At 52.5% G+C, this 26,641-nt stretch overlaps 11 protein-coding genes across 11 annotated transcripts; 6 read left to right on the forward strand and 5 right to left on the reverse strand.

Annotated features, from left to right (window-relative positions):
* Positions 1-127: 127 nt before the first annotated feature.
* Positions 128-1,237, forward strand: J4E88_009604 (uncharacterized protein; the record flags this gene model as incomplete). The annotated part of the gene is made up of 2 exons (XM_049403203.1): positions 128-134; positions 543-1,237. The coding sequence occupies 2 exons, from the start codon at positions 128-130 to the stop codon at positions 1,235-1,237; spliced, it is 702 nt and encodes a 233-aa protein (XP_049250977.1).
* A 602-nt stretch (positions 1,238-1,839) lies between these two features.
* J4E88_009605 (uncharacterized protein) lies at positions 1,840-2,758 on the forward strand (the record flags this gene model as incomplete). The annotated part of the gene is made up of 2 exons (XM_049403204.1): positions 1,840-2,091; positions 2,309-2,758. 2 exons carry the CDS (start codon positions 1,840-1,842, stop codon positions 2,756-2,758), a joined length of 702 nt encoding a protein of 233 aa, XP_049250978.1.
* Positions 2,759-3,067: 309 nt separating this feature from the next.
* On the reverse strand, positions 3,068-4,405 carry J4E88_009606 (uncharacterized protein; the record flags this gene model as incomplete). Its single annotated transcript, XM_049403205.1, has 1 exon — positions 3,068-4,405. The coding sequence occupies one exon, from the start codon at positions 4,403-4,405 to the stop codon at positions 3,068-3,070; it is 1,338 nt and encodes a 445-aa protein (XP_049250979.1).
* A 1,577-nt stretch (positions 4,406-5,982) lies between these two features.
* Positions 5,983-8,009, forward strand: J4E88_009607 (uncharacterized protein; the record flags this gene model as incomplete). Its single annotated transcript, XM_049403206.1, has 5 exons — positions 5,983-6,327; positions 6,376-6,534; positions 6,586-7,368; positions 7,417-7,716; positions 7,767-8,009. The coding sequence occupies 5 exons, from the start codon at positions 5,983-5,985 to the stop codon at positions 8,007-8,009; spliced, it is 1,830 nt and encodes a 609-aa protein (XP_049250980.1).
* A 1,058-nt stretch (positions 8,010-9,067) lies between these two features.
* J4E88_009608 (uncharacterized protein) lies at positions 9,068-9,543 on the reverse strand (the record flags this gene model as incomplete). The annotated part of the gene is made up of 2 exons (XM_049403207.1): positions 9,068-9,109; positions 9,175-9,543. 2 exons carry the CDS (start codon positions 9,541-9,543, stop codon positions 9,068-9,070), a joined length of 411 nt encoding a protein of 136 aa, XP_049250981.1.
* Positions 9,544-10,496: 953 nt separating this feature from the next.
* J4E88_009609 (uncharacterized protein) lies at positions 10,497-12,599 on the forward strand (the record flags this gene model as incomplete). The annotated part of the gene is made up of 1 exon (XM_049403208.1): positions 10,497-12,599. The coding sequence occupies one exon, from the start codon at positions 10,497-10,499 to the stop codon at positions 12,597-12,599; it is 2,103 nt and encodes a 700-aa protein (XP_049250982.1).
* Positions 12,600-12,887: 288 nt separating this feature from the next.
* J4E88_009610 (uncharacterized protein) lies at positions 12,888-14,969 on the reverse strand (the record flags this gene model as incomplete). Its single annotated transcript, XM_049403209.1, has 2 exons — positions 12,888-14,587; positions 14,636-14,969. The coding sequence occupies 2 exons, from the start codon at positions 14,967-14,969 to the stop codon at positions 12,888-12,890; spliced, it is 2,034 nt and encodes a 677-aa protein (XP_049250983.1).
* A 2,744-nt stretch (positions 14,970-17,713) lies between these two features.
* Positions 17,714-20,114, forward strand: J4E88_009611 (uncharacterized protein; the record flags this gene model as incomplete). The annotated part of the gene is made up of 2 exons (XM_049403210.1): positions 17,714-17,862; positions 17,927-20,114. 2 exons carry the CDS (start codon positions 17,714-17,716, stop codon positions 20,112-20,114), a joined length of 2,337 nt encoding a protein of 778 aa, XP_049250984.1.
* A 293-nt stretch (positions 20,115-20,407) lies between these two features.
* Positions 20,408-21,714, reverse strand: J4E88_009612 (uncharacterized protein; the record flags this gene model as incomplete). The annotated part of the gene is made up of 2 exons (XM_049403211.1): positions 20,408-21,599; positions 21,707-21,714. The coding sequence occupies 2 exons, from the start codon at positions 21,712-21,714 to the stop codon at positions 20,408-20,410; spliced, it is 1,200 nt and encodes a 399-aa protein (XP_049250985.1).
* Positions 21,715-23,121: 1,407 nt separating this feature from the next.
* On the reverse strand, positions 23,122-23,902 carry J4E88_009613 (uncharacterized protein; the record flags this gene model as incomplete). Its single annotated transcript, XM_049403212.1, has 4 exons — positions 23,122-23,139; positions 23,201-23,388; positions 23,438-23,645; positions 23,705-23,902. The coding sequence occupies 4 exons, from the start codon at positions 23,900-23,902 to the stop codon at positions 23,122-23,124; spliced, it is 612 nt and encodes a 203-aa protein (XP_049250986.1).
* Positions 23,903-24,925: 1,023 nt separating this feature from the next.
* On the forward strand, positions 24,926-26,329 carry J4E88_009614 (uncharacterized protein; the record flags this gene model as incomplete). Its single annotated transcript, XM_049403213.1, has 1 exon — positions 24,926-26,329. The coding sequence occupies one exon, from the start codon at positions 24,926-24,928 to the stop codon at positions 26,327-26,329; it is 1,404 nt and encodes a 467-aa protein (XP_049250987.1).
* Between the last annotated feature and the right edge of the window lie 312 nt (positions 26,330-26,641).

A 26,641-nucleotide genomic window follows, 5' to 3' on the forward strand; every position in this document is an offset into this window, starting at 1 on the left:
TTCTCCTGCTCTCAGTACACTTGCAGGCATTTCTTGCGGCGTCTCTTGGGCCCGACATGCTACCTAGTGCATGTTTTCAGGAAGGTAGGATACCCAGGATATTTGTATTGATGGACATCAGATCTCGATGGTCTGTGTATTGCGATGGATATACCCTTTATAGTTTCAATATCTTGTACCGTTGGTCTCAGTCGCACGTCTTTCCTGGCTCAGTTTCCATTCAATCGTTGCAATCTGTCGTTGCCTACCCGATGAGGGAGGGCCGCCTCTTCCTCGCACAGTGCTCTTTCTCTCACCTTAGACGCTCCTGCCGCTTTGCATACGATAAGCCGTGTACGAAGTAAGAGCCACTGGGCATTCTCTCACCTCAATGCACATTGCATCCTTTCTCAAGCCTAAAACAGCAGTCTTCCACTCTTCCTTGCTTCTTCTACACGCGATTCCAAACCATCACGACCTCTTCTTTCCAATCTGAAGCCGTACTCTGACAACGTAAGTACTAGCTGGCAGCCATGTCTACGCAAGTTACTGACATTATCAAGGTCTCTTCAAGATGTGTCTCTACTGGAAGAAGCTGCACACATGTGGCCACCTCTCTGATCGCCCGTACATCGAGATGTGCCGTCCGGGCTTTCTCTCCAACAACGTGTGCCCCGACATTAGCGACGACGACAAGCCTCGCCCATCGCACTTCCCATGTTACCCTTGCATCAAGCTCGAGGCCCGCGCTGAGACTGAAGCCCAAGTCCGGTTCGAGCAGCACGAGTTTGCCAAGGCCTACGAAGCTCGCGAGCGCGCAGTGAGGGAGAAGCAGGCAGCGGAACTGAGGGCCAAGGAGGAGCGCGTCCGACGTGAGGCTCGCGACAAGGCCGCACGGGAGCGAGAAGCGGAACAACGTGCGAAGCGCGAGAAGGAAGAAGCTGAGCGCAAGGCCAAGAAAGAGGGGGGTGCCTGGATCGAGACGTCGGTTGGAAAGAAGCCAAAAGGCAAGAGGAACGGCGGTGGCAGTGGCCCTGCCAACGCTCCAGTAACACCATTGAACACCGTATCGACCATCAAGATGGCTGCCGCACCCAAGAACATCAAAGAGCTCAATGGAGGCGCTGGAGGGGGTGAGAGGATGAGTCCCAAGAAGGGTCGTGTTGATCCCGGTGGTAGAGCTGGTACCTGGGGCCCTAAGAAGATCTTGAGCAGGCAAGAGAACGTCGCTGAGGTCAACACTTCCGCCAGAAAGTGAGATTGGGGGTGTGCAAGACGAAAGTACGTTGTCTTGACAGCATGCTAGGTGTCAGGGTCGTCATCTGTTGCGTCATGCAACTTGCCAGATCTTAAAAGTTATCATTTTGTTCACGTTCTTGCTTCACCTCATACCAGGAAAAGGCCCAAAAAGCTGCTCTCAGAAGTCTCCGTTACCTTAGGGAATACGTGAGCTTCAACTTTGATACTAGTCTGGACGGTAGAGCACTGGTTCAGGTTTTTCTTGGTAAGAGGCTGCCTCATATCCCTCACCGATTTGTCTGGTGGTCTGATTTTTGCTATGAAGGGCACGGTGACTTGCCTCTGGGAGAGCAGTCGCATCCGAGGATATTGTCTTGGCACTCAACATGTGCTCGCGTGCTCGCGTGCCCTAGGCGGTTTCTCGGTACCGAGTCTAAAACGGCAGTCACCGTGAGGGTGACTGAGGAAGGCACGCTCACGCGAGAACACTTTCGACCACCGATATCTTCCCACACCGATAAAGTTTTCTATCGTACCTCATCGTCTCGCAGCCTTCAGAATTTTCAACTCGCGACACTCAACAACACCCGCCCGACGAGCACCTCTCTCACGCTAGTCACCATGACCTCAGAAACAGACTCCAGCAACCCCAAGGCACCCGAATTGGCCGACCGACCATCTTCCATGGCCGCAGCAGCGTTCCTAGGAGTCGCCTGGTTTATATGCATCGAGCTTAATATCCGCCTGCTCTACAGGGCTACACGTCGCAGCCTTTACTTCTGGAGCTGTTTACTCTGCAGTTGGGGGCTGATAGTCCACGGCATCTCCATTATCTTGGCCAACTTCAACAAGTGGACGTCTTACTCGGCCATCGTCTTCATCTACCTATCATGGCTCCTCTTCGTCGTCGCTCAGTCTTTTGTTCTCTACTCTCGCCTCGGCCTCGTGTGGAGAAACACGAAAAAAGACCGCTATATCCTCTATATGATTACTACTAACTCGGTCATCTTTGGCCTTACCACAGTCTTGTTCGGGATGATTGCTGCACGTCTCTCGTCGCAAGCAACTGTACCATACTAATTGATCGTAGCGCCACCCACGCTTCAGCGCACGACTCGAGAAGGCCAACCTGATCTGGGACAAAGTGCAAGTCGGCGCTTTCTTCACCCAAGAATGCATTATCGGAATGCTATACATCTGGCAAACATCGAAGTACTTCCAGAGCCTCGAGCTTCTCGGCAATAGTCGTCGCACCACTCGAGACAACCTCCGCAATCTCATCGCTGTCAACGTCCTCATAATCATGCTCGATGCCAGCGTCCTGGGCTTGGCCTATAGCGGTCGCTTCTTCATGCAGGGCTTCTATAAGGTCGCTGTATATGCCGTCAAGCTGCGCACGGAATTCACGATCTTGAACCAGCTGAGGCAGGCGCTTGCGGGTGGCTCGACAGGTGCGTCGGGATTTGCTGTGCAGACCGACCAGAGACCTATCGTGATGGCTCCTCTGAAGTCAAACGACGTGGTGGAGGTGGTTGAATAAGAAGACTGGGAAGGTGGACAGGATGGGCAGAGATACGGGAAGGGTGATTGGATATATAGCATGGGTCGGAGTTATTCGGCGAGGCCATATGTCTTTCTTCATCTTGCATCGCGTGTAGCATGAATCAATACAGCGATTATGCAACTCGCTTTCGCGTTACCTCGCGATAAACAGGTAGTTCTCAGTGTGTTCATTGCGTTTACAGAATAGATTTAAGTATCTTGAAGTACTACTGGCTGCTTCACAATGCTGTTTTCGACCTGCTGACATCTACCTTGAAACCCCCTAGCACGTCCGACTCAAACACAATCATGCCTCAATGATACTCTGAGTCGCCTCAGAAGACAATGTCTCCTCCTCTTCAAACCCTGAGCTCTCTTCTTTCAAGGTGAATTCAGGCGGATCTGTCTTCGACTCCAACTCGGTCCATTCTGCAGCCTCAGTCATCTCTTGCTGGGACAACTCTCCTCGGATATCTGCGACCGCATCTTCTGTATCGACGAGGTGCTTGATGTGGAAGATTACCTGGAGTGAGTGGTTTCGATCCCAGTCGCCATGTAGTCCCCTCTTAGCGTGCACCTTTGCTACTGGTAGCCAGAAGTCCTGCCACTTCTTGGAGCTCATGAAGGCGCTAAGTTTGATAAACTCGAACGCTTCTGGGTCTGAGTGGTAATAGCAAAGACTTTTCAACTCGCCCACATCTTCAGATCTGGCTCTGCTGAAGAATGTTGCTGGTAGGTGCTGACACCAGTGCTGCACGATATTCTCATCTTTGAAGAAATGGTTAAGAGGCCCTAACATCTCTTCACGGTCGTCTTCCGAAAGATTCAGGGCTTCGACATTGTCACTCGGTAAAGTGCCTGCGAGGTGGGTGTACCAGTGAGTAGCGGCGTACTTCCGAAACGCTTCGGCCGCTTCAGTCAAAGGTTCGCTTTGAGGCTCAGCGAAACTAAGAAAGCATTGCTGTAGTAGGCGAAAATGTAGCTCAGCGCTGTTGAAGACAGGGGCGTCTTTCACCCTCCCGTTGAGAGATTTGTCGCGGTGTTGAAGAAAATACTCAGTGAGCGATGGGTGCGCAAAAGTAACAGTCGTCGTGGAAGGTGTGCACGTAAGCCCAAAAGCGCGTGCAGGATCGTGGATCTTGAGATGACTGAGAGTGATCCCATCCTCTTGTTCGAGATCAAACAGAGGAGTGAAGTTGTCGCGTATTCTTTCACCGAGAGAGGTGCCCGTGCGGCCGGTCAGCGAGGTCTCGAACAACATGCGATCGAGACTTGCAAGGGTGCAGGTGTGGCCAGTGTGTTGGTTGTGTGTTAGGAGTAATATGATCCAAGACAGCTCTTCACGCTCTTCTCGTGTAAGTACATTGCTGTAGACCTGCAACAACAATGGAACCAGTTCCATAGCATCATCCGGCGCAGTCTCCAGGCAAGCAGTGATATTAGATGTAGTGGGTTGCCGTTTGACGATCTCGAACATCAAGTCTGCCCATAGAAACCTGCCTGAGGCCTTGGATAGAACGTTCTCTCCGATGGAGATTGGCCTTGTTTCATCGGCTAGCAACGGAAGGCGATGTACGTCACAGTATGTGATCCAGTTCTGTGGGTCTTGTTCCTCGGTTTGGATAGTGTTCGAAGGCAAGTCCATAGGGGAAGAGTGGCTCATGATTGATGATATGGTGTAAGGCGATGAGTCGTTATATTGGTGTAGATAGGTAGATTGGTTGCGTATACTGGAAATTGTACAAGATGTTGCTTATTTGCGTGTTGGGTGTATGTATGCGATGTGTTGTAGAGAGCTCCTTATTCCGCGGCGCAAGGGTGCTTATATAGACAGGTAAGCTTGAGGATATTCAATGTCTAGAATGTCAGCTGCACCTTCGTAACGCGTACATATTTCAAATAAAAGACCGTGAGCAGCGAGCTTTGATCGGGGAATGGAATCGGAAAACGCTCAAAAGAGTACTGCGGTATCCATGGAAGAGACATATGAAGCACTATGCAAACACAGATAACTTGTCCTTGAAGCTTGCAGCAGCGATCGCGGAGTTCGACAGAAGCTATGAATTTGCAGATTTCGTATAGATACCGTTTGATTAGCTCCTCAATCCAGAAGGCCGCTTGGGTAATGATGAACTGTGACAGTGACAACGACCTCTCTGCTGGGCGTTTGAACGGCAGATGTGAGCCGAGTGCGTCCTGGCGCGCTCGGTGAAGAGACAACGCTTTCAGGTTAGCCGGAGAGCTAACGATGACCTCCATACAAATCTTTAGGGGAGTCATCTCGTGTCAGTCGCACTCAAGCTACCTAGACAGTGGTGGATACAATGAGAAAAGTCATCAATCGTGACGTGAGGATGTGTGCAGGTAACCGAGGCGGGCCATGCGATCACTTCAATGTTTCGTGTGGCGTTATCGGGCTCTACACTAAACTACATATGGAAAGGGCAGTCGCCGATAACGAACCTAGGATCTCGAAAAACTGGGGAGGGCGGGTCATGGCAAAAAGAGATCTCGGTACCAGCGCCAGTCTTGTGGATGGCGAGATTGAGATTGGTAGTGGAGCTCCGCGGTGATATTGGAGAGTGGAGAGGAGTTTGCAGCAAGCGTGCCAGAAAATGACGGTGCAGCTGCTCCTCCTGCGTAACCCTCAGCCTCAAGCGGAGCCACTGGTCTAGGCACTGCGTAGTGCATCTCTGTTGGTATCCGTCCACGGGTGCATTTGCCGCCGCTTATGTTCTACAATCGCATCGCGACGGAACGGCGAACCTATCAGACTCTAATCAGCTGAGCTGTTAGTGCATCTTGTTAGTCGCTGTCCAAGATTTATCGCTACACGGCCATGCCGAAGGAACAAAACCATGCAAGAACAGGGTCAGGCAAAGTCGCGCGACAGGGCTACTGGCTATGCCGTCATCAGTCGGTGGCACCCAATGAGATCGGATCAGCTAAACCTCTGCCGTCTTGGACATGAGGGCCGTTGAACGGACGAGGCTTGGATCAGCACTTAGATCGTAGCGCCTTCATCGCTTAGATCCGTTTCGCCAGTAGTCGACGGTAGCGTGAAAGAGCTACTCGTTCCCCGCGTACGTATAACATACCTTGTCCCACGGTACCGACCCTGTAAACTGCCATTACCACGCGGCGACTCACTCTCACCCAGTCTACGCGCAGTCACCTGACAATACCCTGCCCTTGACAGTAGCTTGCCCTGTCGCCGTCAAGATGGATGTCAAGCAGCCGGAGCGCAGCCCTGCGCACCTCAGCGACGAGGAGAAGATACCCGTCGAGCATCCCGAAAATGCGCGCGCTAAAGTCGAAATCCCCATCTATAACGACGTAGAACGCGTCGACCAAACCGACTTGTCTTTCGCTGCAATTCTTAAAGGCACAGCCGCAAACCCGCTCAACACCTTTGAGAAGAAGGCCGCCCTCATCAATGTCGAGCTCGATAAATTTGGAATGGGCAGATACCAGATATGCATCTGGTTCCTCTGTGGCTTTGGATACTTCCTTGATCTCGCCTGGTCACAAGGTGTTGGTTTAATTGCTTCTGCCATCTACCAAGAGGTGAGTTAGGCCAGACAAAGCGGGTACCCTGTACTAAAGCGTTTGCAGATGGGAGTTTCGGACGAACACACTGGAGATATATTTGCGATCGCTAACGCAGGACTTGCTGTCGGTGCGCTCGGCTTTGGTCTTGCTGTGGATATCATCGGACGCAAATGGGCTTTCAACTTGACTTGTCTCATTACCTCCGTATTCGGACTCTTGCTGGTATGTTCATGAAGCCGCAATATTGATTATCGGTAATTAACAACATGTCAGGCCGCACCCAAGTATAACTACCCTGCGATATGCGCCATCTACTTCCTCGCGTCATTGGGCCTCGGAGGTAACATACCTATCGATGCGACCATCGCGCTTGAGTTTCTACCTCATAACCGCCGCTTCCTTGTCGCGCTTCTTTCCATGTGGCAGCCCATTGGTGTCGCCATTGCCTCTTGCATTGCCTACGGCACCACCGGCCAAGCTAAATGGCGCTGCGATCCCGAAGCGCCGGCTTGTCCAGACGTCGAGCCTGGAGTTGCTTGCTGTACCGTTGACAGTAACATGGGATGGCGTTACACTGTCATAGTGCTTGGCTGTATGACCTTGGCCGTCTTTTTCCTTCGGTACTTCGTCTTCACTTTCCATGAGTCCCCGAAGTTCCTGCTTGCGCGAGGAAAAGAGCAGGAGGCCCTTGACGTCCTTCACAGGATTGCGAAATTCAACAAGCAGCCAGCCCCAACGTTGACTATGGAGATGTTTGCCGCCATAGATGAGGTATCGTCCAATGCCACGTCAAGCGCACGACTTTCCACTGAAGTACCTCGAACTACTCAGGCTACCCAGGCTACCCCCGAGAAAGGCAATGGGCTTCAGCGCCTTAAGGGCATTTTCACCAAAAAGCCGAATGCCACATCGAGCGCACGAAACTCCCCTCGAAGTACCAAGGATACTACCAAGAAAGTCATCAAAGGATTCGGCAAGGAGCTTACGCGCCTCAAGGGCATTTTCACCAACAAGCTGACCGCTTTCGCTTTCGTCTTGCTTGCGCTGGCATACATGGTAAGTAGCTTGACTTTCCATCATTATGTTGCCTACTAACAAAAACAGGGAGACTACTGGTCCTTTAACCTGGCGGGTACCTTCCTGCCGCTTATCCTGCTACGCAACAACGTCGATGAAGGCCGAGGAACTGTGAGCGACACCTATGAGCAGTACCTGATTATCTATTTCCCGGGTATCATAGGTGCCATATTGGCTCTTGCGTCCATTCAGCTGCCTCTTGTGGGTCGAAAGTGGTCACTAGTCTTTTCTGCCCTTTGCCAGGGTATCTCCATGGCAATGTATACTCAGGTGTCTTCGACCGCTGCTTATGTGGGGTTGAACGCATTGGAGTACATTATGCAAACCGTAAGTGACGATTTCCGAACTCATCGCTTCCAATACTAATATGTGTTCAGTATTTCAATGCGGTCTTGTACGCGTCTGCGCCGGAGCTCTTCGACACTGTCTACCGTGGTAGTGTGAGTGGCATGCTTTCGTGTCTCGGTCGCATCGCAGGAATTGTCGCACCCTTTGCGGGGGCTCAGCTCCTGGCCGATCAGAGCTCTGGCATCCTTTGGCTAGGTGCTGGTGGTATTTGGCTATCTGCACTATTGATGTGCTTCTTGCCTGTGGAGATGAAGAACAGGCAGATGTTCTAAGGAAGTGGATCATAAAGATCCCTTAAAAGTCGGCTTTGATACACGCCATCAACCAAAATTTACTGATACCCCATGCATACGCATAATGCAATACAATTTCTTCAAACGCAGACACATGCTCGGATTCCAACTTGCCGCGCTGTACCCACACCGATCGCGTCGAAATCTGCTAAACCCTTCGTGTACTAGCGTGAGATTGATGACGTATCCTGCGCCCCTAACGCTATGATGCCGTCGGCTTTGCCTATCCGCAACACCACCTTTCGTCTTGTGTTTCCATCCTGCATCATGCAGTTTATTGCTTTTGTTGAGCTTGGCGCTCTCATACCTCCGCACAGATGAAGATGCACTTTGACGTCTGCTCCGTTCTACTTTATCGTTGTTTCGCGCAAGGGATACCTTCGTTGGCTAGAAAGCTGGGCTCCCACATCACAATGTTGCGGCGCACAACCGTTACCGTGAACCGCGCTAGCTGCAACATCGGGATCTCACAAGCCGGCGCGCTTGCCTCGGAGCACAAGAGCAGCTATCAGCGCAGCAGCGAAACTGCGACATGTCGATCTAGTGCGAGCCAAGAAGACCTTACCAAGGGCGGCTGCAACTCGTATTGCATTCTACAAAAGTGTTCCATTATTTCATCTTCTTTTCAGAAGTATACATCATCTTTTGGACTGTATACTTGTTAATATCTAATAGTGTGTATGCAGCAGAACGCGAGAAGCACAAGTACAATCCTATTAACACGTCTAATGGTTGAAAAGCTTCCATACTAGAATCAGTACTCTTCTTGTGCTATGCTTCGAGGACCACGAACAACTATCTGGCCAGGCTCTTCCTCAAGCAGTTTGATGCCCGTCATATCGTACTTTCCAGCCCTTGAGTCAAATCGCTCATCCCAAAGATGCGCTAGCCGGAACGAGTCCAGTTTAATGAATTCGCTAGTCCTGGCTGCGGTGTCTTCAACGTGGCCCACCAAAAGCTCCTTTCTTAAAGTTGATGTACCATTTCCAAATCGTGATCTGGTAAACTCTCTAAGACTCCGAAAAGCGTCGATACGATCACGGGTGTTCCGTTTGCAGCTCAGGCACCTTGGGACCTTCCTGAGCACCAATGGGCATACATGCGGGTAAGGCTTCCGGCAAGTGTGTAGTGTCGCTATGTATACCAGGACTTCCTCTTCGACAGAATCTGCGAGGCTCGGTTGCGGAGTAAAGTCTTCAGATGTGTCTTCTTCGGTACTAGGTGCGTCTGGCTTCTCTAGAGACTTAAACGTCCAGCCTGAATTTTCGTCCCACCGGACGCCGCGGTTGTCGTCGTCCCAGTCCGACAAGGCCTCTTCTTTTTCGGCCAACTTCTCTACCGTTTCGGGCTTGTCTAGTATCAGTCCATCTGGACATTGCTGCAGAAGTCGCCATGGAAGCGCAAAGACCATGTTTGTGCTGAGTTGGTCCCACTGGCTGAAGGTAGCGTAGCCTTTTTCGATATCTTTCACAATGACAATGTAGTCGTGGGCTTTCATGTTTCGATGGATCATGGTAGACAATGTTAACCGGTTGCGTAGATGCGTGATGGTCAAGAGAGCTTCTATGTAATCATGATATAGCTTGAATAGGCCCATGGGGGTTTGCTAGAATGCGGTATGCATGAACAATGGGTTTTCACTCAGCTTGGAATGATACTGGTGACGACCGTGCGACACTCTCCGATATTCTCAACATTGTATCGGCACATCTCATGTGGTGACCTCGAAGATCTGCTATCACGTCCGACTCTCAATGACCCTGGTATGAATGGCTTTTGCGGTAAAGATGAGTTCAATGTCGTAGCCTCGCCATAAGAAAGTACTAAGCTTTCATGGCTCACATTTGACCGGCTGCACAAGACGTTGCTGCCACACACTACAATGAGGAAATTGAAAAGATGCACTGAAGTCTACGACAGAACAAAAAATGAGAGATACCAACATTTAAGCGTGGTGTAGACTTCTAGATCCTTGATTTCCATGTCGTTCTCCGCACAGGGCTGGTATGTACTTCTTTCCTCGAACAGGATAGAGCCACCAAAATGTGTCGAAAAAGTTCGCAGCCGTATTACAGGTATATAACGAGTTGTCAAAAAGCTAAAGTTCATGACGGGAATGGAGAGACACCACCCAATCTACATAGTGTACCTCATGGAGTACGCCAATTCTCTCTCAATCAGGATGGGTGAAGCAAGAGTCTTCGTGGCGTCGCAGTCTGTAACGTGAAATCTGAATTGGCTTGGTGAATGTGTGGAAAAGCATTGGCTTCCGAACGCACAAACACTCAGTGTAACCTAAATCTACTAGGCTAAGCTTCTCGTACTCACGGCTTTCTTATAGACGGACAAATCACACCCGCTCGACCTATTTCACAGCCACAGGAACACAACTTCAATTCCACGGACTTATAAGCGCCAGTTCTCACGTTATATCGCATTAGAACTGTTCAGATCAAAGCTGACCAGATGAACACTTATGCGATGCCCAACCTAGAAGCCCTCACTGCGCCTCCATCTCCAGATCTTCGAGCCGCCCAAGTTCAAGATTCGCCACCTCCACCCAGGCGTCAACCGCCACCTGTGCCAAAGAAGACCATAAAGGCCGACAGATCCAATTGTGGCATTTGCTATCAGCGAGTAGACTTAAAGCCCAAAGCCAAAGCAAACATCCATTTCAACAAATGTTGGAATGGTCTAAGAGAGAAGGCGAAGGAAGCGAAGATTCAGATTGGGAAGAATCCCCTGGAGGAAAAGGAGGTTGGAGACAGCGACGAGATCTCGGTGGAGACGCTGCAAGTCGAGAACAGCGAACTAGATGAGAGAGAGGAACCATCCACACCGATGCCATCCTTCCCATCAGATCTGGAGAAAACTTATTGTCTTCTTTGCCACAAAGACCTGTGGGGTATGAAAGATCTCGACGCCTTCGACCACCGCTTGATCTGTCTTAAAACACTCACCCCAGCTTGCTGCCCTGTCTGCGAGGTCTCCTTTCAAGAGATTTCCGAGCCATGCGATGACGTCCTCTCGTGCGAAAGTAGTGGCTGGTCAATTCATACCATAATATGGCATCTACACGCTTGCCAGAACCACTGCCATACTTTCCCAGAGGCACAAGCCGACTGGACAGCCTTGGTTTCTCGGCGGGCTGGTCGTACCGAAGTAGCGCAGAGAGTCTTCTGGAAGAGTATAGGAGAAAGAAAAGATTGGGGTCTGCGCAAACACAGGGACAGCGTGAAGAACAAGAAGATGTCGGGGCTAGCGCGCGAGGATGGGATATATCGGACAAAAGACTCGCCGTTGCGGACTTCGCAGATAATCGTTCCTGCGCGCGAGTCCCATAGTGAGTCAGAGATCGAGGTAACGAGGGTGGAGAAAGCTGTCGTAGCCGAAAAGATCCCTTTCGATCGGTTCATAAGGTCTAGCTTCTCCATAATGAAGCTCCCTCACTCCGCGAAAATGCGCACGGACTACAAACCTGAGAAGGTGACAACGGAAGTACTGCCTCTCTTCGATTCGAAGACATTCTGGAAACAACTTTCGTACAAAGCGCAGACGCGATTGCTACCCAAGCTTGTACCTAAGCCACTCAACGTCACCTCTCCTACCAAGAAGAAACTACCAGCTATAGGTGCGTTTGCGGAAAAGTTCCTAGTCCCTAGCCACAAAGAAGAAGCGAAATCGCAGCTTCGATTGTTGAGCAATCAGCCAGTAGCTCTCGCCCCGATGACTTCCGCGGCGAAATCAGAGGCGCTTCTTAAAGCACCTCAGCGGCCCACCATCCCCAAGAACAAGGATGAACTCGACGCCTTTCAAAGGAAGTTGTTAGATCTGTTGAAGCCTGTTGCAGAACAAGAAAGTGTCACGCTCCCTCGGAAAGTGCGCCAGTTTCCAGAGATCACCCTGACTTGTCCACAAGAAGAACCCGACAGTCCGCCTGCATTAGCTTTGTCACAGCCGCCGCACATTAACAACGCGACGACCGGTCCTGTTACTGCAACCTCAAAGCCTCCCACCAGCACGTCTTCACCGCCGAACGATAGCTCCTCGACCGCGACAACACCTCAACATAGTTCTCTCGATACAAAGAGACCAGCCCTGCGTACTATCGGATCAAGTGAAAATTGGCGTAACTCGCCTCCCAACGCTCAAGAACGATTCAATAAATTGTTAAGAATGAATACCGCAAGGCCATACTACGGACGGTCTGCAAATCTGCTGTCTAAGCCAGAGCCACTGCCCCACGGCACAAGGTCATCTCCGCATCCGTGGCCGGCCAGCTTTGGTGAAAGAATATCCATGACTGCTGTAACTCTACCAGTACATGGTAGGCCAGCGAATCCTCTTCCGGAGAGCTCGCTACAGTGGACATTTTACAACTTCCAGGAACTTGACCAGGAGATGGAGGTCGAGACTTACGTGTACGGTCGGCGTGGCGCCATTCCAGTTGACTTGAAGTCTAATATTCGTACTGTTATCGACCCTGCGCTGTCTGAGGAAGAGCAGATAGCGCGGAACCGAGAGTGCTGTAGAGGCATGTTCGGGAGCTTTGCCGAGACGAGCGATTAGATAAATAGTGTAGAGTGAAACGAAGTTAGAAGACGTCGAAAAGAGTTGGGGTTCGAGGCGAGAGAGATTTAAGATTGCGCCCGGTCACTGTGCGAAGCACAAGGAATAGAGTGAATCGTGGATACATGCAGAATATAAGGGTCCTGACTCGTGTATAGACAGGTGAAACTATGTATAGTTGAAGAATAACGAGCGTTTCATCATAAAATCGTGACAATACTCCTGATAGCGGAGGTGGGAGAAGAAACAGGCGTAGCACACCTATGATGCGACCTTTGAACCCGTAATCTAAACCTTACTCTTCTCATCGCCGACAACAAACACCTCGGTAGGCTCCACTTCGATCTCATCCGACGAAAATGTCCTTGAGCGGCGGAAGACAGCTTCCTCGACTGTGTCATATACCATCGTGCCTTTCTTATTGACATCAGCCACATCGCGGAGCTTCCACCCGAACCTCGCGAAGCGCTCGCGAACACGGTCGTTTAGCCCTACGAGTCTGAACTGCGTGTTCTTCCCACCATACGCCTCGATATCTGCTTTCAGATCTTTCAGATGCGTAAGACCTGTTGTGTCGATATTATGCATGGCATACATGTCCAACACGACACTGCGGATCTGAACAGGCTCTTCGAGGATCTCGGCTTTCGTGCGGAGACGCAAGGCACGGTCTTTGCCAGCGACACTCCAGTTGCGGTTTGCGTGCGCAGCCTCCAGTGTCGCCACATCACCGGAGTTGAATGTCTGGACCGCGTCGAGGCACTGCGTCTTGATGTGGTAGGCGTTGTAGAAGAGCATAGACTGGTGAATGCGGAATACTTGGGTATCGAGAGGAGTGGGATGCATACCGGATTGGCGGCCGTGAGAAGCCACTTCGATAGACGTTATGCGGTGAACGCGGTGGAAGGCCATGAAGAGGAGGTGGTAGACGATGTTGAATCCGACGGCCGTGCCGATCCCAACTTCTGAGGAGACAAATAGGGTGAGCCAGAAAGCTAGCATGGAGGTAGTAAAGTCGACGAGTGAGGTGCGCCAATATCCGTAGAAGACTTTGAGGGGAACTACAATGTGCCATACTGCCGTAACAATGATAGCTGCCAATGTAGCTTTCGGTATCCAGTATAGTGCTGGCGAAAGTTTGAAGATACTGAGGATGACGACACCACCCGCGATCAAACCATAAGCTGGAGACTTGACACCGGACTCTGAATTGACGGCAGTCCGCGACATAGCACCTCCGACCGCCATGGAGGAGAAGAAAGAATTGAAGAAGTTGGTGAAGCCGAGATAGACTAGCTCTTGTGCAGCGTCGGTAACGTAGCCGTTCTTGCGACCAAAGGCTTTAGCGATAGCTAGATGTTCAAGCGCAGCTGCAATGAAGGGCGCAATGCTTCGGGCGAATACCTTGCCAATAAGTGCCGAGTCTGGCATGCGAGGCGTTGCAATCCCATCAGACTTTACCTTGCTGAGTGCCCAGACAGGATCGTCATTCTCAAGGTCGATGTCCTTGTTCACTGCGTAGGAGATACCAGCGAAGAGAATGAGGACTACAGCACTACGCCCAAGTGCTAGCAGCCATATGGCCTTGTTCTTCCTGCCCCAGCGCTGTCCCATCTTCTGCATGAGATAGAGCAGTAGAAGGCCCCCAAGACCCACTCCGCATGTCGGACCGTCGTATTGTGGCATCTTGGCGAAAAGGTCGTGAATGATGTTCGCCGTACCGGAGCCGACAGTGATGCCGAATAGCGAGGGGATTTGGCCGAGCATGATGACGATGGCAGCTGCGGAGATGAAGCCGCTCAGAACGGGCACGGAAATAAACTCTAGCAGAAATCCTAGCTTGAGCAAGCCTAGCGTCATGGAGTAAATGCCGACGGACATGGCAACGGCGGAAGCGATGGCTTGTGGTGAGTACCCGTCTTGGGCAACATCTGCGATTATCTCCGCCGTCAAGAGACCCATGAGCGACGTAGGACCAGTAGACAGGTCTGTACGAGTCTTAGTAAAAAGGGTTGCAATGAGTAGCAACGACTTACCCTTAGATGTGCCCATGATCAGGTACAGAAAGTTAGGCAGCCAACTCGACATGAGTCCATACTGTCCGGGGATTGTCGCAATCTTCGCATACGCCAGAGACTGAGGGATGAGCAGAACGCCAACAGTGATACCGGCTAATGTGTCGTTCAGTAGCCATCGCGGGTTATATTTCGGCAGCCATTGAATGATGGGCGCCTTCTGAAGTAGATATTGGCCTGCCACTGAAGGTGCAGCGCGGACGGCTTTCGTGCCATACCGTATCGTCCGCTGGAGGGTAGTATCAGTGGCTATCGCTTCTCGGCTCCCTTGAGCCTTCTTCCTGAGATACTCCATAGTGGGTTGGTAGATAGAGAGCAAAAACAAAGCGACAAAAGATGTTTCAGAGCTAGCACAGTGTCTCGTTGAGCAGTGGAAGAGGCTTATTGAGGGTTACCCTAGAGCACGGCATATCAAAGATATACTCCGCACATCCTGGGAATCGGCGTTATCGACCACAAGGTAGCGTCCTGTCGATGAAACTGGGTCTCGAAGCCACAGCGCTGTAATTGAGCCTACTGAGTGGCCGGTCAGCACACCCACTCTCAACCGCTTACCCGCATGGAAACATGCTGGGAACGTCTAGGCGAAATCGCGTCGAGGAACTGCCAATCATGGCAACAAGACGTCAGCATGCCGGTCCCGCGATGTCCAATGAGGAAGTGAACTGCAGCTGCCATGTCTGATACCCTGCTCAAGTCTCGACCTTCCGTCTTGGACACCGAGGTGTGGGCGAGGAGGAGTGGAGATTTCGACGTAGTTGTGATTCGGCCTTCGTTTCGTAACACACCACTGAGGCGCAAAGACGTAGTCACGCTGTCAACACCAGCAGGGGCCGGTAAGATATTAGACAGGCGCTTGTCACACTGCCGATATGCCTAAGCAGAGGCAACCCAGGTTTGAGTTGCAACTAGCATCGCCCTCGGGCCTTACTCAAGCTTTTTGGAGATAACCGGATCGCGTACATCTGACTTAGTGGATTAGCAACGGCGAACTCAAACTGCGTGGTAGAGGACTCTTTGTTGAGGGAGAGAGATGTTTGGACAAAATTACCCCGCAATACACCTCATCAGCACCGAATTAGCTTCCGTCAGCCACCCCGCGCAAGGCTCGTTGAAGCCGCACACTAGCGCCTTGAATTAAGCTTTGAGTCAAGCTCCACGAATAGACGGCCAAGCATCCTTGTCGAGTATCTCCCGGACGGAGCGTGTGCCGTGTCAGTGCAGCCGACGATCGAAGGCACGACGAAACGTTCGTTTACGACGACGATCACACCAGGCCCAGTCTGCATAATTCGGTAGTTATCATGGTGACCAGAAGTATGAGACAATTCGTGCATCTCGCAGATGGCATGATATGAGTTGTTTGGGTTTGGGTATGACGACTAACAAATGTTACCCCTCAACCGATGGCGGCACAATCTGAGCATACTGGAATACGCTGCGTTTGCCTAGGCGTTCCTTTGGTGCGCAACGCCAATGCGCCTCAGTGGCGCGCGTGGTTTATCATCCTCGCGATATGAAAACATGGAGCACTAGTCGGACGTGGCAACGATTTGACAATGGCGTGGGCAATGCGTTCGTCGGAAAGACAATCCGTTGTAGTCACATCGAGTATCCGCGTCAAGACCGAGACTCCGGTTTCCGATTCGTAGACAACTCATGAAACTGACACTCGGATAGCCAGATCACACGAATGCGCTACAGATACAAGTTCAGTACAGCAGACAGCTCTTGCATATCAACAATATTTCAGGAGCCTGCTCTGGGTACGCGTACATCTGCACATGCATCCCCGAGCGGAATCAGTTCCCGGAAACGATAGATGCATGCAGTGTGACCGGCGCCCTTTGACCCGATAGGGACAAGCTTCAAGTTCGTGCGAGACGTGTTTCGCTAAGCCGTTTGGGAAGGTAGAGCTCGAGGCACTCTCGCGAAGACTGTAGAGATGGTGTGTACAGCGATTGCCACGATAATGTTGCATGATGCGCGTTCGCTGCCGAAGATGCGTGCACATGACCACTGATTGCGCATGTTGAAAAATGTGTGCACAATTCGTCATGACCTGGAAGCGTGAAACGTGGATAATTAGCTCCATGTCTCTACAGCGTTCCCGCATTCGTTGACTTGGCCATTACATGAGGCTGAACCCAGCGCTGAAGTTGGAGCCAAGAGACATTTCGTAGTCCAGCCATTGCGGACTCTGGACTAACCATGCTTCTCATGTGGTCTTAGTAAAAGCTTGAAGAGGCTCCGTTCTGCGTCGACTGGGAGATGTAGTAGGGCACAAGACATGGTGCCAATGTGTTGGGTGGTGTGGGAGCAAACAGCCACCATGCCAAGCGACGACTCTCAGTCAGCGAATCTCGCATAGAATCCGGATAAGGCCCCATCGAGCGACTTAGCCCCTCCAACAACGGTGATATATCGGGAAGCCGTGAAAAGTCCAGCGGGCGACATGGCAGCCTGGACCGTGTGCCGGCACCACCATACTGAGGGCAGACGGTGACGATTGGCTGGCGAGGAAGGCATGTGTAGCGAATAAGGGTTGTGATGATTGCTGAACACGCAGTAGTACTGATGGAATTCCAGACGTGCAGCTCAAAGAAAGCCGCCAAAGACTTTGCCTAGGAAAAGAGTGACATCATGGGAAGTCGTCGTGGAAGGTGCTGTAAAGAACCGGTGGGGTAAAGCTAGAACAGGGCGCTGCAGGAGGCCGTTGCATGCCCCTGTCAAGCATCACGCGAAGGAAGGGCGACCCATGCCAGCCGCCTGACGGCATGGGCAGGCGTGATAGCGCGAGGCACGAAGGTGCATCACTGAGTGAGAGAAGACGCGATTGAGGTGAAAAGAAAGCGCGTTGTGAGGGAGGATGGCTGGGACGACGCGACGAGGGAGGTGAAGGGTGCCGTGTCGGAGACAAAGACGCAAGCTCCGTCTCCGCGCTAACGCCAAGACGAAATTTATTATCGATACGGCATCATTCCAGCCAGTGCAGAGCAGACGTCCCCGGCGAGAGTTGTATACCGAAGACATTGGAACATGGCGCGCAAGAAGAAGAGCGCGCAGGCTGATGCCGCGCCCAACGGCAGCGCCTCGTCGACGCCGCCGCCCGCTGCCAACGGCGCAGCAACCGCGAAGAAGCCGGCCGGCGAGCCCTCGACGTCTGCCCTCATCATCTGCCGCAACAAGTGAGTTTGGGCGGGTACTGCCGTCGTGATGCACAGAGACAATACCCTAATGGCGGGACTACAGGCATTGGCGCTACATCTCTTCGTTCCACGGCCCCTGGCTGCAGCTGCCCCCCGAGGTCCTCGAGTCGCTCGCCCACAGCAACTACCTCTCCCCGCGCCCCCACCCGATTGACCCCGCCGTCTTCTACGACCTCGTCAAGATCCGCAAGGCGGTAGATGAGGCGACCAACCTGGCTGTGCGCGCCACGTCGGGCCTGACGTCGGCCGCCCTCAGCAACAGCCTCAATGGGAACAACAGCATGCTGGGCAATGCCGCCGCGCTGGGGATAGGCTACGGGGGAGGGGGGACCTCGAAGCTGAGTAGAGAGCGGAAGCATCGCATGCGGGAGCTGGCGACGAGCAAGCTGAGTCAGGCATATCATTTGGACGAGATCGCGGCCAGTGTAGCTACCATGCAGAGCGCAAGCACGCTGGAAGACGTCGCGCATCTGGTGCTGCAGCGCGAGCCCAACAACGTCGACGCCAAGTACGTCCACTTCTTCCACGAGAAGATTCCCAGCCGCATGATGGCGCAGTGTACACCTTTGCATACTTTGAATGAAATCATCAGCGAGCGACCCAACGACGGGAGCCCCCTTCGAACGCGCGCATTGACAAGAATCTTCAAGGAGGACTATGTGAACTCGGCCAAGGACCTGAGTGAGGCCTTGAGCACGGCGCGGTACATGATGGCACAGCATCGCGCAGGCAACGATCAGCTGGTGCTGGCAAAGACGCTCCAGGAACAATATGGGCGGGATTGGCGGCAGGAAGTCAAGATCCCCGACGAAGACCACCCCAATTCGCTCGAGACACAGCTGCTGTTCCATCGCGCGGGCGTGTACTTCACTATAGCATGCGGCCACGTCAATGCTGCCCTCGACGGCCTCCAGGCAGCCGAAGAGGCAAAGGCACGGCGCGATGCCCAAATCGCGGAAGGTAAGGAGCCAGACCCGATAACACCAGAAGAAGCGCATAGCAATCATCTTCGCCTCGAAGCCCGCAAGCAAGTCCGCCAGAACGCCAAACGCGCCTTACGAGACTATGTTGCTTTCCTCTCACACTTCGACTACACCCCCGGTATCTCCGCTGAGCTCGCCGAAGAGTTCTTACGCAGACTGGGCCACTCGGCAAACGGCAGCCCCAACGGGTATTCGAATGATAAGATCAAACCGAATATGAACCGCCTCATCGAGCAGACAAACGGCGCCTCATCACCCATCTCCGAAGCCCTCGTCCCCCATCGTGGCCCAACCAAATCCTCCTCTGACCGCGCATCGTGGCCCAAACTCCCTCCACCGGAGATTTTCAAAGTCTCCCAGCTCTTCGATGCTGCACCTCCCGCCTCGCTGCCCCCGTATCCACCGCCTCGCAACTCGTCCGAGTCCGCAGCCTCCGCAGCAGCCACCGCCTTCGCAGATAGCCACGAGAGTATAACATACCACCCCCTCATTACAGATGCCCTGCACAGTCTCCTCCTCTGCCACGCGCTCATACAAACACCCCCCAAAGAACACCTCCGCCACGCCCACAATGCCGCCCGCCTTGCCCGCGTCTGCGACGGCTACCCCATCTTTCTCGCCGCACGTTCCCCCGCACGCGCAGACTGGATCGAAGTCCTCCGTAGAGCTGGGAACTGGATCGGCCTGTCAACATCCTGGGAAAACCTCTGTCGCCCTGCACCCCTACCTGGCCACGGAGGCGGAAAGAACGGCTCCACAGACGGAGCAGGAAAAAACGGCATGAATGGATCTGGTGGCGGCGAAACAGAAGCCCAACGACGCGAACGTCAGAAGCACGAAGCCATCCTCGAAGCCCTGGCCGACGAACGCGTCGTCGACGAAGAGAGTTTCCAACGTGCTGTTCGCGCGCGCGAGCGCCGCAATAGAGAGGACGAGGAGGCCGAGAAGAAGAGGCAGCAATCTCCTCCTAGCGACGCAGATGGGAACCCAATGTCGCCACAACCTACCCCACCTAAGCGCTGGGCGCAAGATGACGGTCGCGAATATCCGATCAGTACGGAACGAGCGGAGGCCATCTCACGCTGGGTCCGGGATGCACCGCCAGTGGGCGAGACCAGCGGTGCGAAAAGCAAGAAGAGAACAAAGGGCAAAGGGAAGAAACCTTCCTTGAGAGCGGGCGGAACGGGCCTAAGCCTTGCCGAGAGCGTCGAGACGATGAGTGTTCAAGACGAGGAGATCGATGATTAGTGCTAGATTTGGATGTTAGAGAGGCCCTTGTCTTGATAACGCGGTGGGACGGTGGACTATTCTTATCGGGAGCCATGACATCGGCCTGATAGAGTTGGAAGTAGATTAGCTTTCTCATTAGCCCTTGTGGATAGCAGATGAATGTCCAAAGTGTTCTGATGGTTTTGATTGTCATTCATTTCTCTGACTGAGACTATTCTACATGGGGGCCCACTGGCAGCCACTTCCTTTCCCGAAACCCTCCTTTTCCATCGTGTATGAGCTCATGGCAGACTTGGGTAGCGAGTACACCCTCACTTGCTAAACCAGTCCGCCGTAAACGCCCTCTCTGATCCTCCTATAGACACATGCTCGACGTCCGCCAGGTCCACTCCCTCCAGCTCGTCGACAATACTCTGCCAGATCTTCTCCGATTTCTCCACCGATACACTCTCTCCATCCCACCCGTACTGCAGGTCCTCTTCCGTAATCACAAAGTTATTCTTCTCGTTGTCTTCAAACACTCCGTACGGCTCCTCGGGTGCCACGTTATGGTTCAGTATGCGGTTGAGCGGCAGTTTATTGGCAGCCAACCAATACGCGCGATGGAACCGCTTGTCAGAAGCCTTCATGTTGGGAAACCACTTCTGTTTGACCGTGAGAAGATCCGCTTCCATGGATAAGCGGAGCCATTTGTGAACAGATGGCGCAACAGTCGTCCAATGGATCTCGTTATGCTCATGAGCAAACATTCCATATACGCCGATGCTGGTAGTCGTTGTGGCCGGTGGGTCATACTGGAACGGGTTCGCAGCGTTGTGTAAAACTAGAAGCGACATTCTGTTTCCATTCTTGATGAAGCCTGCTGTAATATGCGCGTCCCATCTGTCGCTGTCTGAGTGGTAGATTCCTTTCTCAAACTGATCTTGTAAAAAGGACTCGGCAAATTCGAAGCCATGTCCAGGTTCAAGCTCATATAGCACGACCGGCCACCTGTACTCGTCATAGGTGCTTGTGATATCTTGGGGTATAGTCTCAGGGTGGACAATCTTGGGAGGCGGTGGTGGAGGTGCTGCAGGCGTATGCGGTTGATGTTGAGGCATGTAAACTAAGGGTCGCGCATGAACTGGTTCTTGATACTGTGGGTAGGGAGAAATATACGGTGGTGGGTGATACTGCCGCGGATCGATGTAGTGCATGGGGCCCGGTTGCGGTAGATGAGGAGTCGGGTGGTGGTTTACCACGGGGCTGCTTGTGAAGCTCTGTTGCTGCCCATGCTTTGGTTTGGGTGAACCCGGAAGAAGACGTCTAAAGCGAGGAGGTGGTGCAGGTGTAGTTGTCAAGTCGTCAATAATTGAAGCTTTGCGTTTGCGAGGCATCGATGTAGGCTCTTTGATCAGTTCGTACTGCGGCGCTGAGGCTTGGGCGGAAATCGTCTTTCTCCTCGCTACCTCGCCCTTTCTTTTGTACTCGTCCTGCTTCTTCTTGCTCTGTGCATCTACCATGCTAAGGTTGTGAGTTGGCCAATGCTGGATAGAGGGCGCTTTCTGTCAAGCTGTTAGCACGAATAGTAACCTCATACAAGGGAAAAACTGGACAGGTCTGCAGCCTACATCAGCATGCAAACCTGCAAGGTAGGTGCCCTAACGTCGATGTAGGCTCCAGACCTGTTCAGATTTTCCCTAGGTTGGCGTGATAGCAAGGGATACATACTGGTAATGACTGGGAGTCGAATATCTGCTGCTGAGGCGACGGTTGCAGAATATTGGCAGATGGATGAAATCGAGGGGGTGGAGCGACAGTTTGTTGTGACGGATAACCCTGAATGTTCGATACTGAGGGATGAATGTATGCTGGTGCAAATGTGCTGTAAGGCGATGTATACTCTGAAGGACCTCGCAATGGTTTCGCAGGATCATGTTGGCCCACATCGTCGAGGTGGTGAAGGGGCGGAGTAGGTGGTCGTTGCCTGTTCGCCCAATGTGGTACAGGCACGTTGTACCGATGTTGCGGCTGGCGGAGAATTTCGGGCTCAGGGGAAAGAGGGGTTGAGATGAAAGTACTTGCCGCAGTTGTTTGTGGAGAGGGAGCGCCAAAGGTAGCCATCGAGTCTTTGCGCGTGGATGCAGCGTCATGCACGTCATCCAAGCTCATAGCCTGAGGCCAGCCGGAAGGCGCGCCATGTTGTGAAGGGTTCATCTGGTGTACTTGCAGCAGGTTGAATCGAGAGGCTCATATTTGATGTTGGAGGAGGCGGGCGGGGGTTGTTGACTATTTATACTGCCGTTGCTCGTGGTGACGGTCGTATGGGAGGCAGCAGCGACCAGTGATAGAAGGCACGCTACCCCGACAACACAAAGGAGTACACCGACAGTGCAGATTCGCGACGTGTCTCCCGCCTTCACCCGACAACTGCGGATAGAGACGCGCACAAAGTGGCGGATTGACCACGTTGAGGCTACAACCTCGCTGCCTGACTGGTCTGTTGTTGACGTAATGAGATGGATCAGGAGATTGATGGCAAACGAAGGGTTGAAAATTGGGCTGAGAGCATTGAGGTAGGGACAAATCTATCAAGATGGAGTGATATACGAGCACCTTTATATAGAAATGCCGCAGATGGAAGCAAGATTGGTGAATGATCCAGTAATACGTTGAGGTGGGCTAACCACACTAACATTCACGGAACCTGTCTTCATCAACCACTAAAATGATCTTCTTCTCAAGGTGCCAGGTTGTCTTCGAATCAGCTGACCCAAACCAGATTTTAGTCGGGTCAATACATGCCAAGCTCCGTAGGCAGAAGCAGACCCGTGGAACATAGAGCGAACTGGATGAACTCTGCATATGAAAATGTAATCTTACCCAGATCTCGCTGATGAGTCATAAAGTAACCACCATACTCCCGCCTTTTCCTGTGCTTATTCAACGCTTCCAACGCCAGAAGAATCGAGACAAAGTGCGTAGACTAGCGGCAAAAACTAGAGATGTTGCGCCGCACGCAGCTCGTGAGAAAGAAGAGGGAAAGCTAAACAACACGCTTGACCTGTAGACGGGATTAGTTGAGTACTGTTGGAATGATGATAGGATGCACGGGTGTTGGTTACCTCAAAGAACCGTTTGAGCCACCACACCTGGAAGAACCCCTGACCGATGAGTACCATCAACTGGAAGATGCTCCACCACTTGATGCGCGCGTTCGTGCTCTCAGCAGTATTCCTGTGTACGCGCTCGCGCACGATGATGTAGCTCTGCTCGTCCTTGACCTGGGAGACGAGTTCCGACATTGTCCGCACTAGTTCTGTCAGTACTATCCTCTCCAGCTGCTCAGTGTAGTTCCTCACCCTCCTTCTCCAATGGGTCTTGGGGGGCTTCCGATTCAGGGACGTAGACAATGCCGTGCACATTGAACGAGACCTCCTTCGTGTTCGCGCCCCAGTGCTCGTTGTTGAAGCAGTATGTGTATTTGCCGTCTTCTTTGGCGTCGAAGGAGTGGTCGCCGGAGGATACGCCGCGTTCGTGGACTTGGTAGCTTCGAGAGGGCGTCTCGATCTGTGGATAAATAGTCAGCTATGTGGTTTGGAGGCAGAATTGGAGTCTCATTGACGCACCCAGAAATCGATCTCCAAGTTTCCGCTGCCGCCAAACTCCCGGTCGCCGACTTGGAACGTGACTGTCATCTTGTCGTCCTTGTGGAGGGACTCGTGGAAGCATTCGCGCTGGTGGGCCTTCATTTGGATGTTGTGCGCCGTCGCGAATGACAGCAAGCTGCTCGCCGCAGCGAGCATGGCGAGAGATGGGAACAGCATGGCGGGTGTATGGTGATGCTGCTCTGTCGTGTCGAATTCGGTGTTTCGTCGAGCGCCAAGCTACGTACACGGAGATGCCAGCTTGCCCGCAATGCAAGGGCCCAGAACGTTAGCGTTCAGATTAGTCAGCCACGGCTCCGTCTCAACTTCCTTCGAACGGCGTCCTGCTCTGTCCTACACCCCGCAATATTGTTGTTCGCTCACAGCCTTCCTAGTGAATCCTGGATGCGATGCAGCGTTTGTTTTAATCTGTTAGGAATCCGTAGATGACATGATAATTTCGCGATTCGATGTGCAGTCTGCATGCGCTGACATCCGCAACCCGATTACTACTATGCACTAATACACAACATCAAGGTACAGCTGAGGACCACGGGGATGAATTGTCGCGATAGGGTTGCTCGGATCGCTGGTAACCTGGATACTTACGTCTACCAGTTGGGGCGAAAGGCAACACCCATGTATCTTTCACGAAATATCCTCTTCGTTGTCCTCTTGCTTGCTTCTGCGTGGGTAGTTCGCAGGATAATGTCCTTTCTTCTGATTCGGCTATCGTTCCGTCATGTACTCTTCTCCTGTCGTCCAAGTTCAAAGGTTCTGAACTGATCTGTTTGTCGCCAAGACAACCGTCAGTCCGCTTCCACACCAGCCCCCGCAACACCCGCACCTCTTTCTTGCGTGCTCAATCTCAGCTTAAGTTATTCACTCTAATTGTCGCTCGTCTCCGCGTGGAGCTTTCATCACCGTCGCTTACAGACCGCGCCCGTTCTCACGCGCGGCGTCAACGCCCGCACTTCGAATTCAGCGCCTGCACCTCCAAGCTACCAGGATGACGGATGCAAATGGCGCTCCGCGTAGAGTGTCCATGGCATACATCCTAGGCTTTAGTGACAAGCCGTACAAGGAAGTAAAGCCACCCGCATCTCCGCCTCCGCCGCAACCTAGAAAGCCCAGTCAAACTGCTAACATAGTGACTGCCCCCATTGAGTACCATGACGGAGCTTGTAAGCTAATTAACATCAGATGTCTACTCCTGGTCGCATCGTAGAGTGGACCGCGAGTGACGGACGAAAAGGCAGACTCACAGGCACCGGTAAACCACGACTCACTGCAGCCAGCCTTGCGAAGGTACCTTCTGAACAGCGGCCGGCAAAGGAGCTAGCAGGCGCGAAAGGCACCCCGAAGAAACCAGCTTCTACCAAGCCCGCCGCCAATGGAGACGACCTTTGGGCTGGTAATGGGTGGGGTGACGCCAATGCAAAGAGCGAATCGAAGAAGTCGAGCTCGAAGAAGGCCTCAAGTAACAAAGGTGATGCATGGGTCGTGCAGGAATTGGGCAATGACGCAAGCGATCCTGTGGCAGTCACCTGGGACCCTACTCCGGATGCTACAGGTGGTGACGACAAAAATGAGAAGAAAGATGACCCCGCAGATGCTTGGAACACAACGACTGCCCCAGAGAACAACATAGCCCCACAAGATGATAGCAAGAAGGACGGCGAGTCAGATGTATGGACAAAAGAGCAGGATGAAAAGCTCCTACAGATGAAAACCGTGGATTCAAAGAGTTGGGCTGAGGTTCTTCAAGAGATCAGTGGCAAGACCAAAAAGAGTTGTCAGGACCGTCTCAAAGAGCTCAGACCGGACGGATGGACAGCTAACGAGGTCGAGAAAGGGGGTGGGGGTAAGAAAGGGAAGAAGGGGAAGCACGCAAATCAGAATGGTGGGAATACTAAGAAGGATGATGCGAAGAAAGAGGAAACAGTGGATGATGGTGGGATATTTGGTGCCACGTTTGGAGAAGATACGGGTAACAGCAAAGACGAGTCTGATGACAAGAACAATTCTGGTGACAAAGCACCCGATACGTGGGGCGGTACTGCAAACTGGGACTTCGCTGGGGGAGATGCTGCAGGTACCGGTACGAATGCTTGGGAAACCCAAGTTGGATGGGGCACTGGCGCCACTACGGGTGGTGGAGACGGCGCGAATGATGCTGCCGCGAGCTGGGACAATATCGGTGGAAACAACAGGAGTAAAGGGACGAACAACAACCAGAAAAACAACACCGGCGGCGGTGCCGGAGGTGCGAAAGCTTCAAGGCAGAAAGCCCCTTCAAGCCAAATGCCTCCGCGGGCGCCCGCTCAGCCCAATACCAGCAACGGCAACAACAACAACAACAACAACGCCCGTCCCATCGCCGCCCGTCCTCTCGAACTCGAAGTAAAACCCGACGATACTTTCTCCGCCGATGACTTGCGTCTAGTCGCTCGCATCTTACAACAAGATTGCTCAATGGTATGGAATAGGGTTAGCTGGCGATTCAGGGACAAGACAGGCAGGACGCTTCATCCTGATGAGTTCGAGAAGAAGATCACTGGGCGTCTAGAGGGCAAAGGCAGCGAGACGGGTGAGCGGAGGCGGTAGGACTGTGACAAGGTCATGATGAAAAGTTGCGCGTGACACACGTCATGAAGCGTTCAAAAAGTCAAAAATGGAGTCGAATGAGCTCGTTTGTAATACTATAACTATAGCCAGCTGGGTGTCTATTTCGCATCTTCTTGCCGCATAGTGATCGAGTTACTCGCGCGAACGGTGTGGTGGTTAGATACACATTGAATGAGTCAATACAGTCATGAAACATGGGTCAATGAAGCCGTCATGGTATGTTATGAGCTAGACGACTGTGTCTTGAGTGTTGAATGAGCATCTCCTGGCGTAGCCCAAGTGTTATGGACG

This window comes from Alternaria novae-zelandiae (genome assembly GCF_023758075.1).
Source record: "Alternaria novae-zelandiae strain BMP 2774 chromosome Unknown scaffold_25, whole genome shotgun sequence".
NCBI classification, from domain to species: Eukaryota; Fungi; Ascomycota; class Dothideomycetes; order Pleosporales; family Pleosporaceae; genus Alternaria; species Alternaria novae-zelandiae.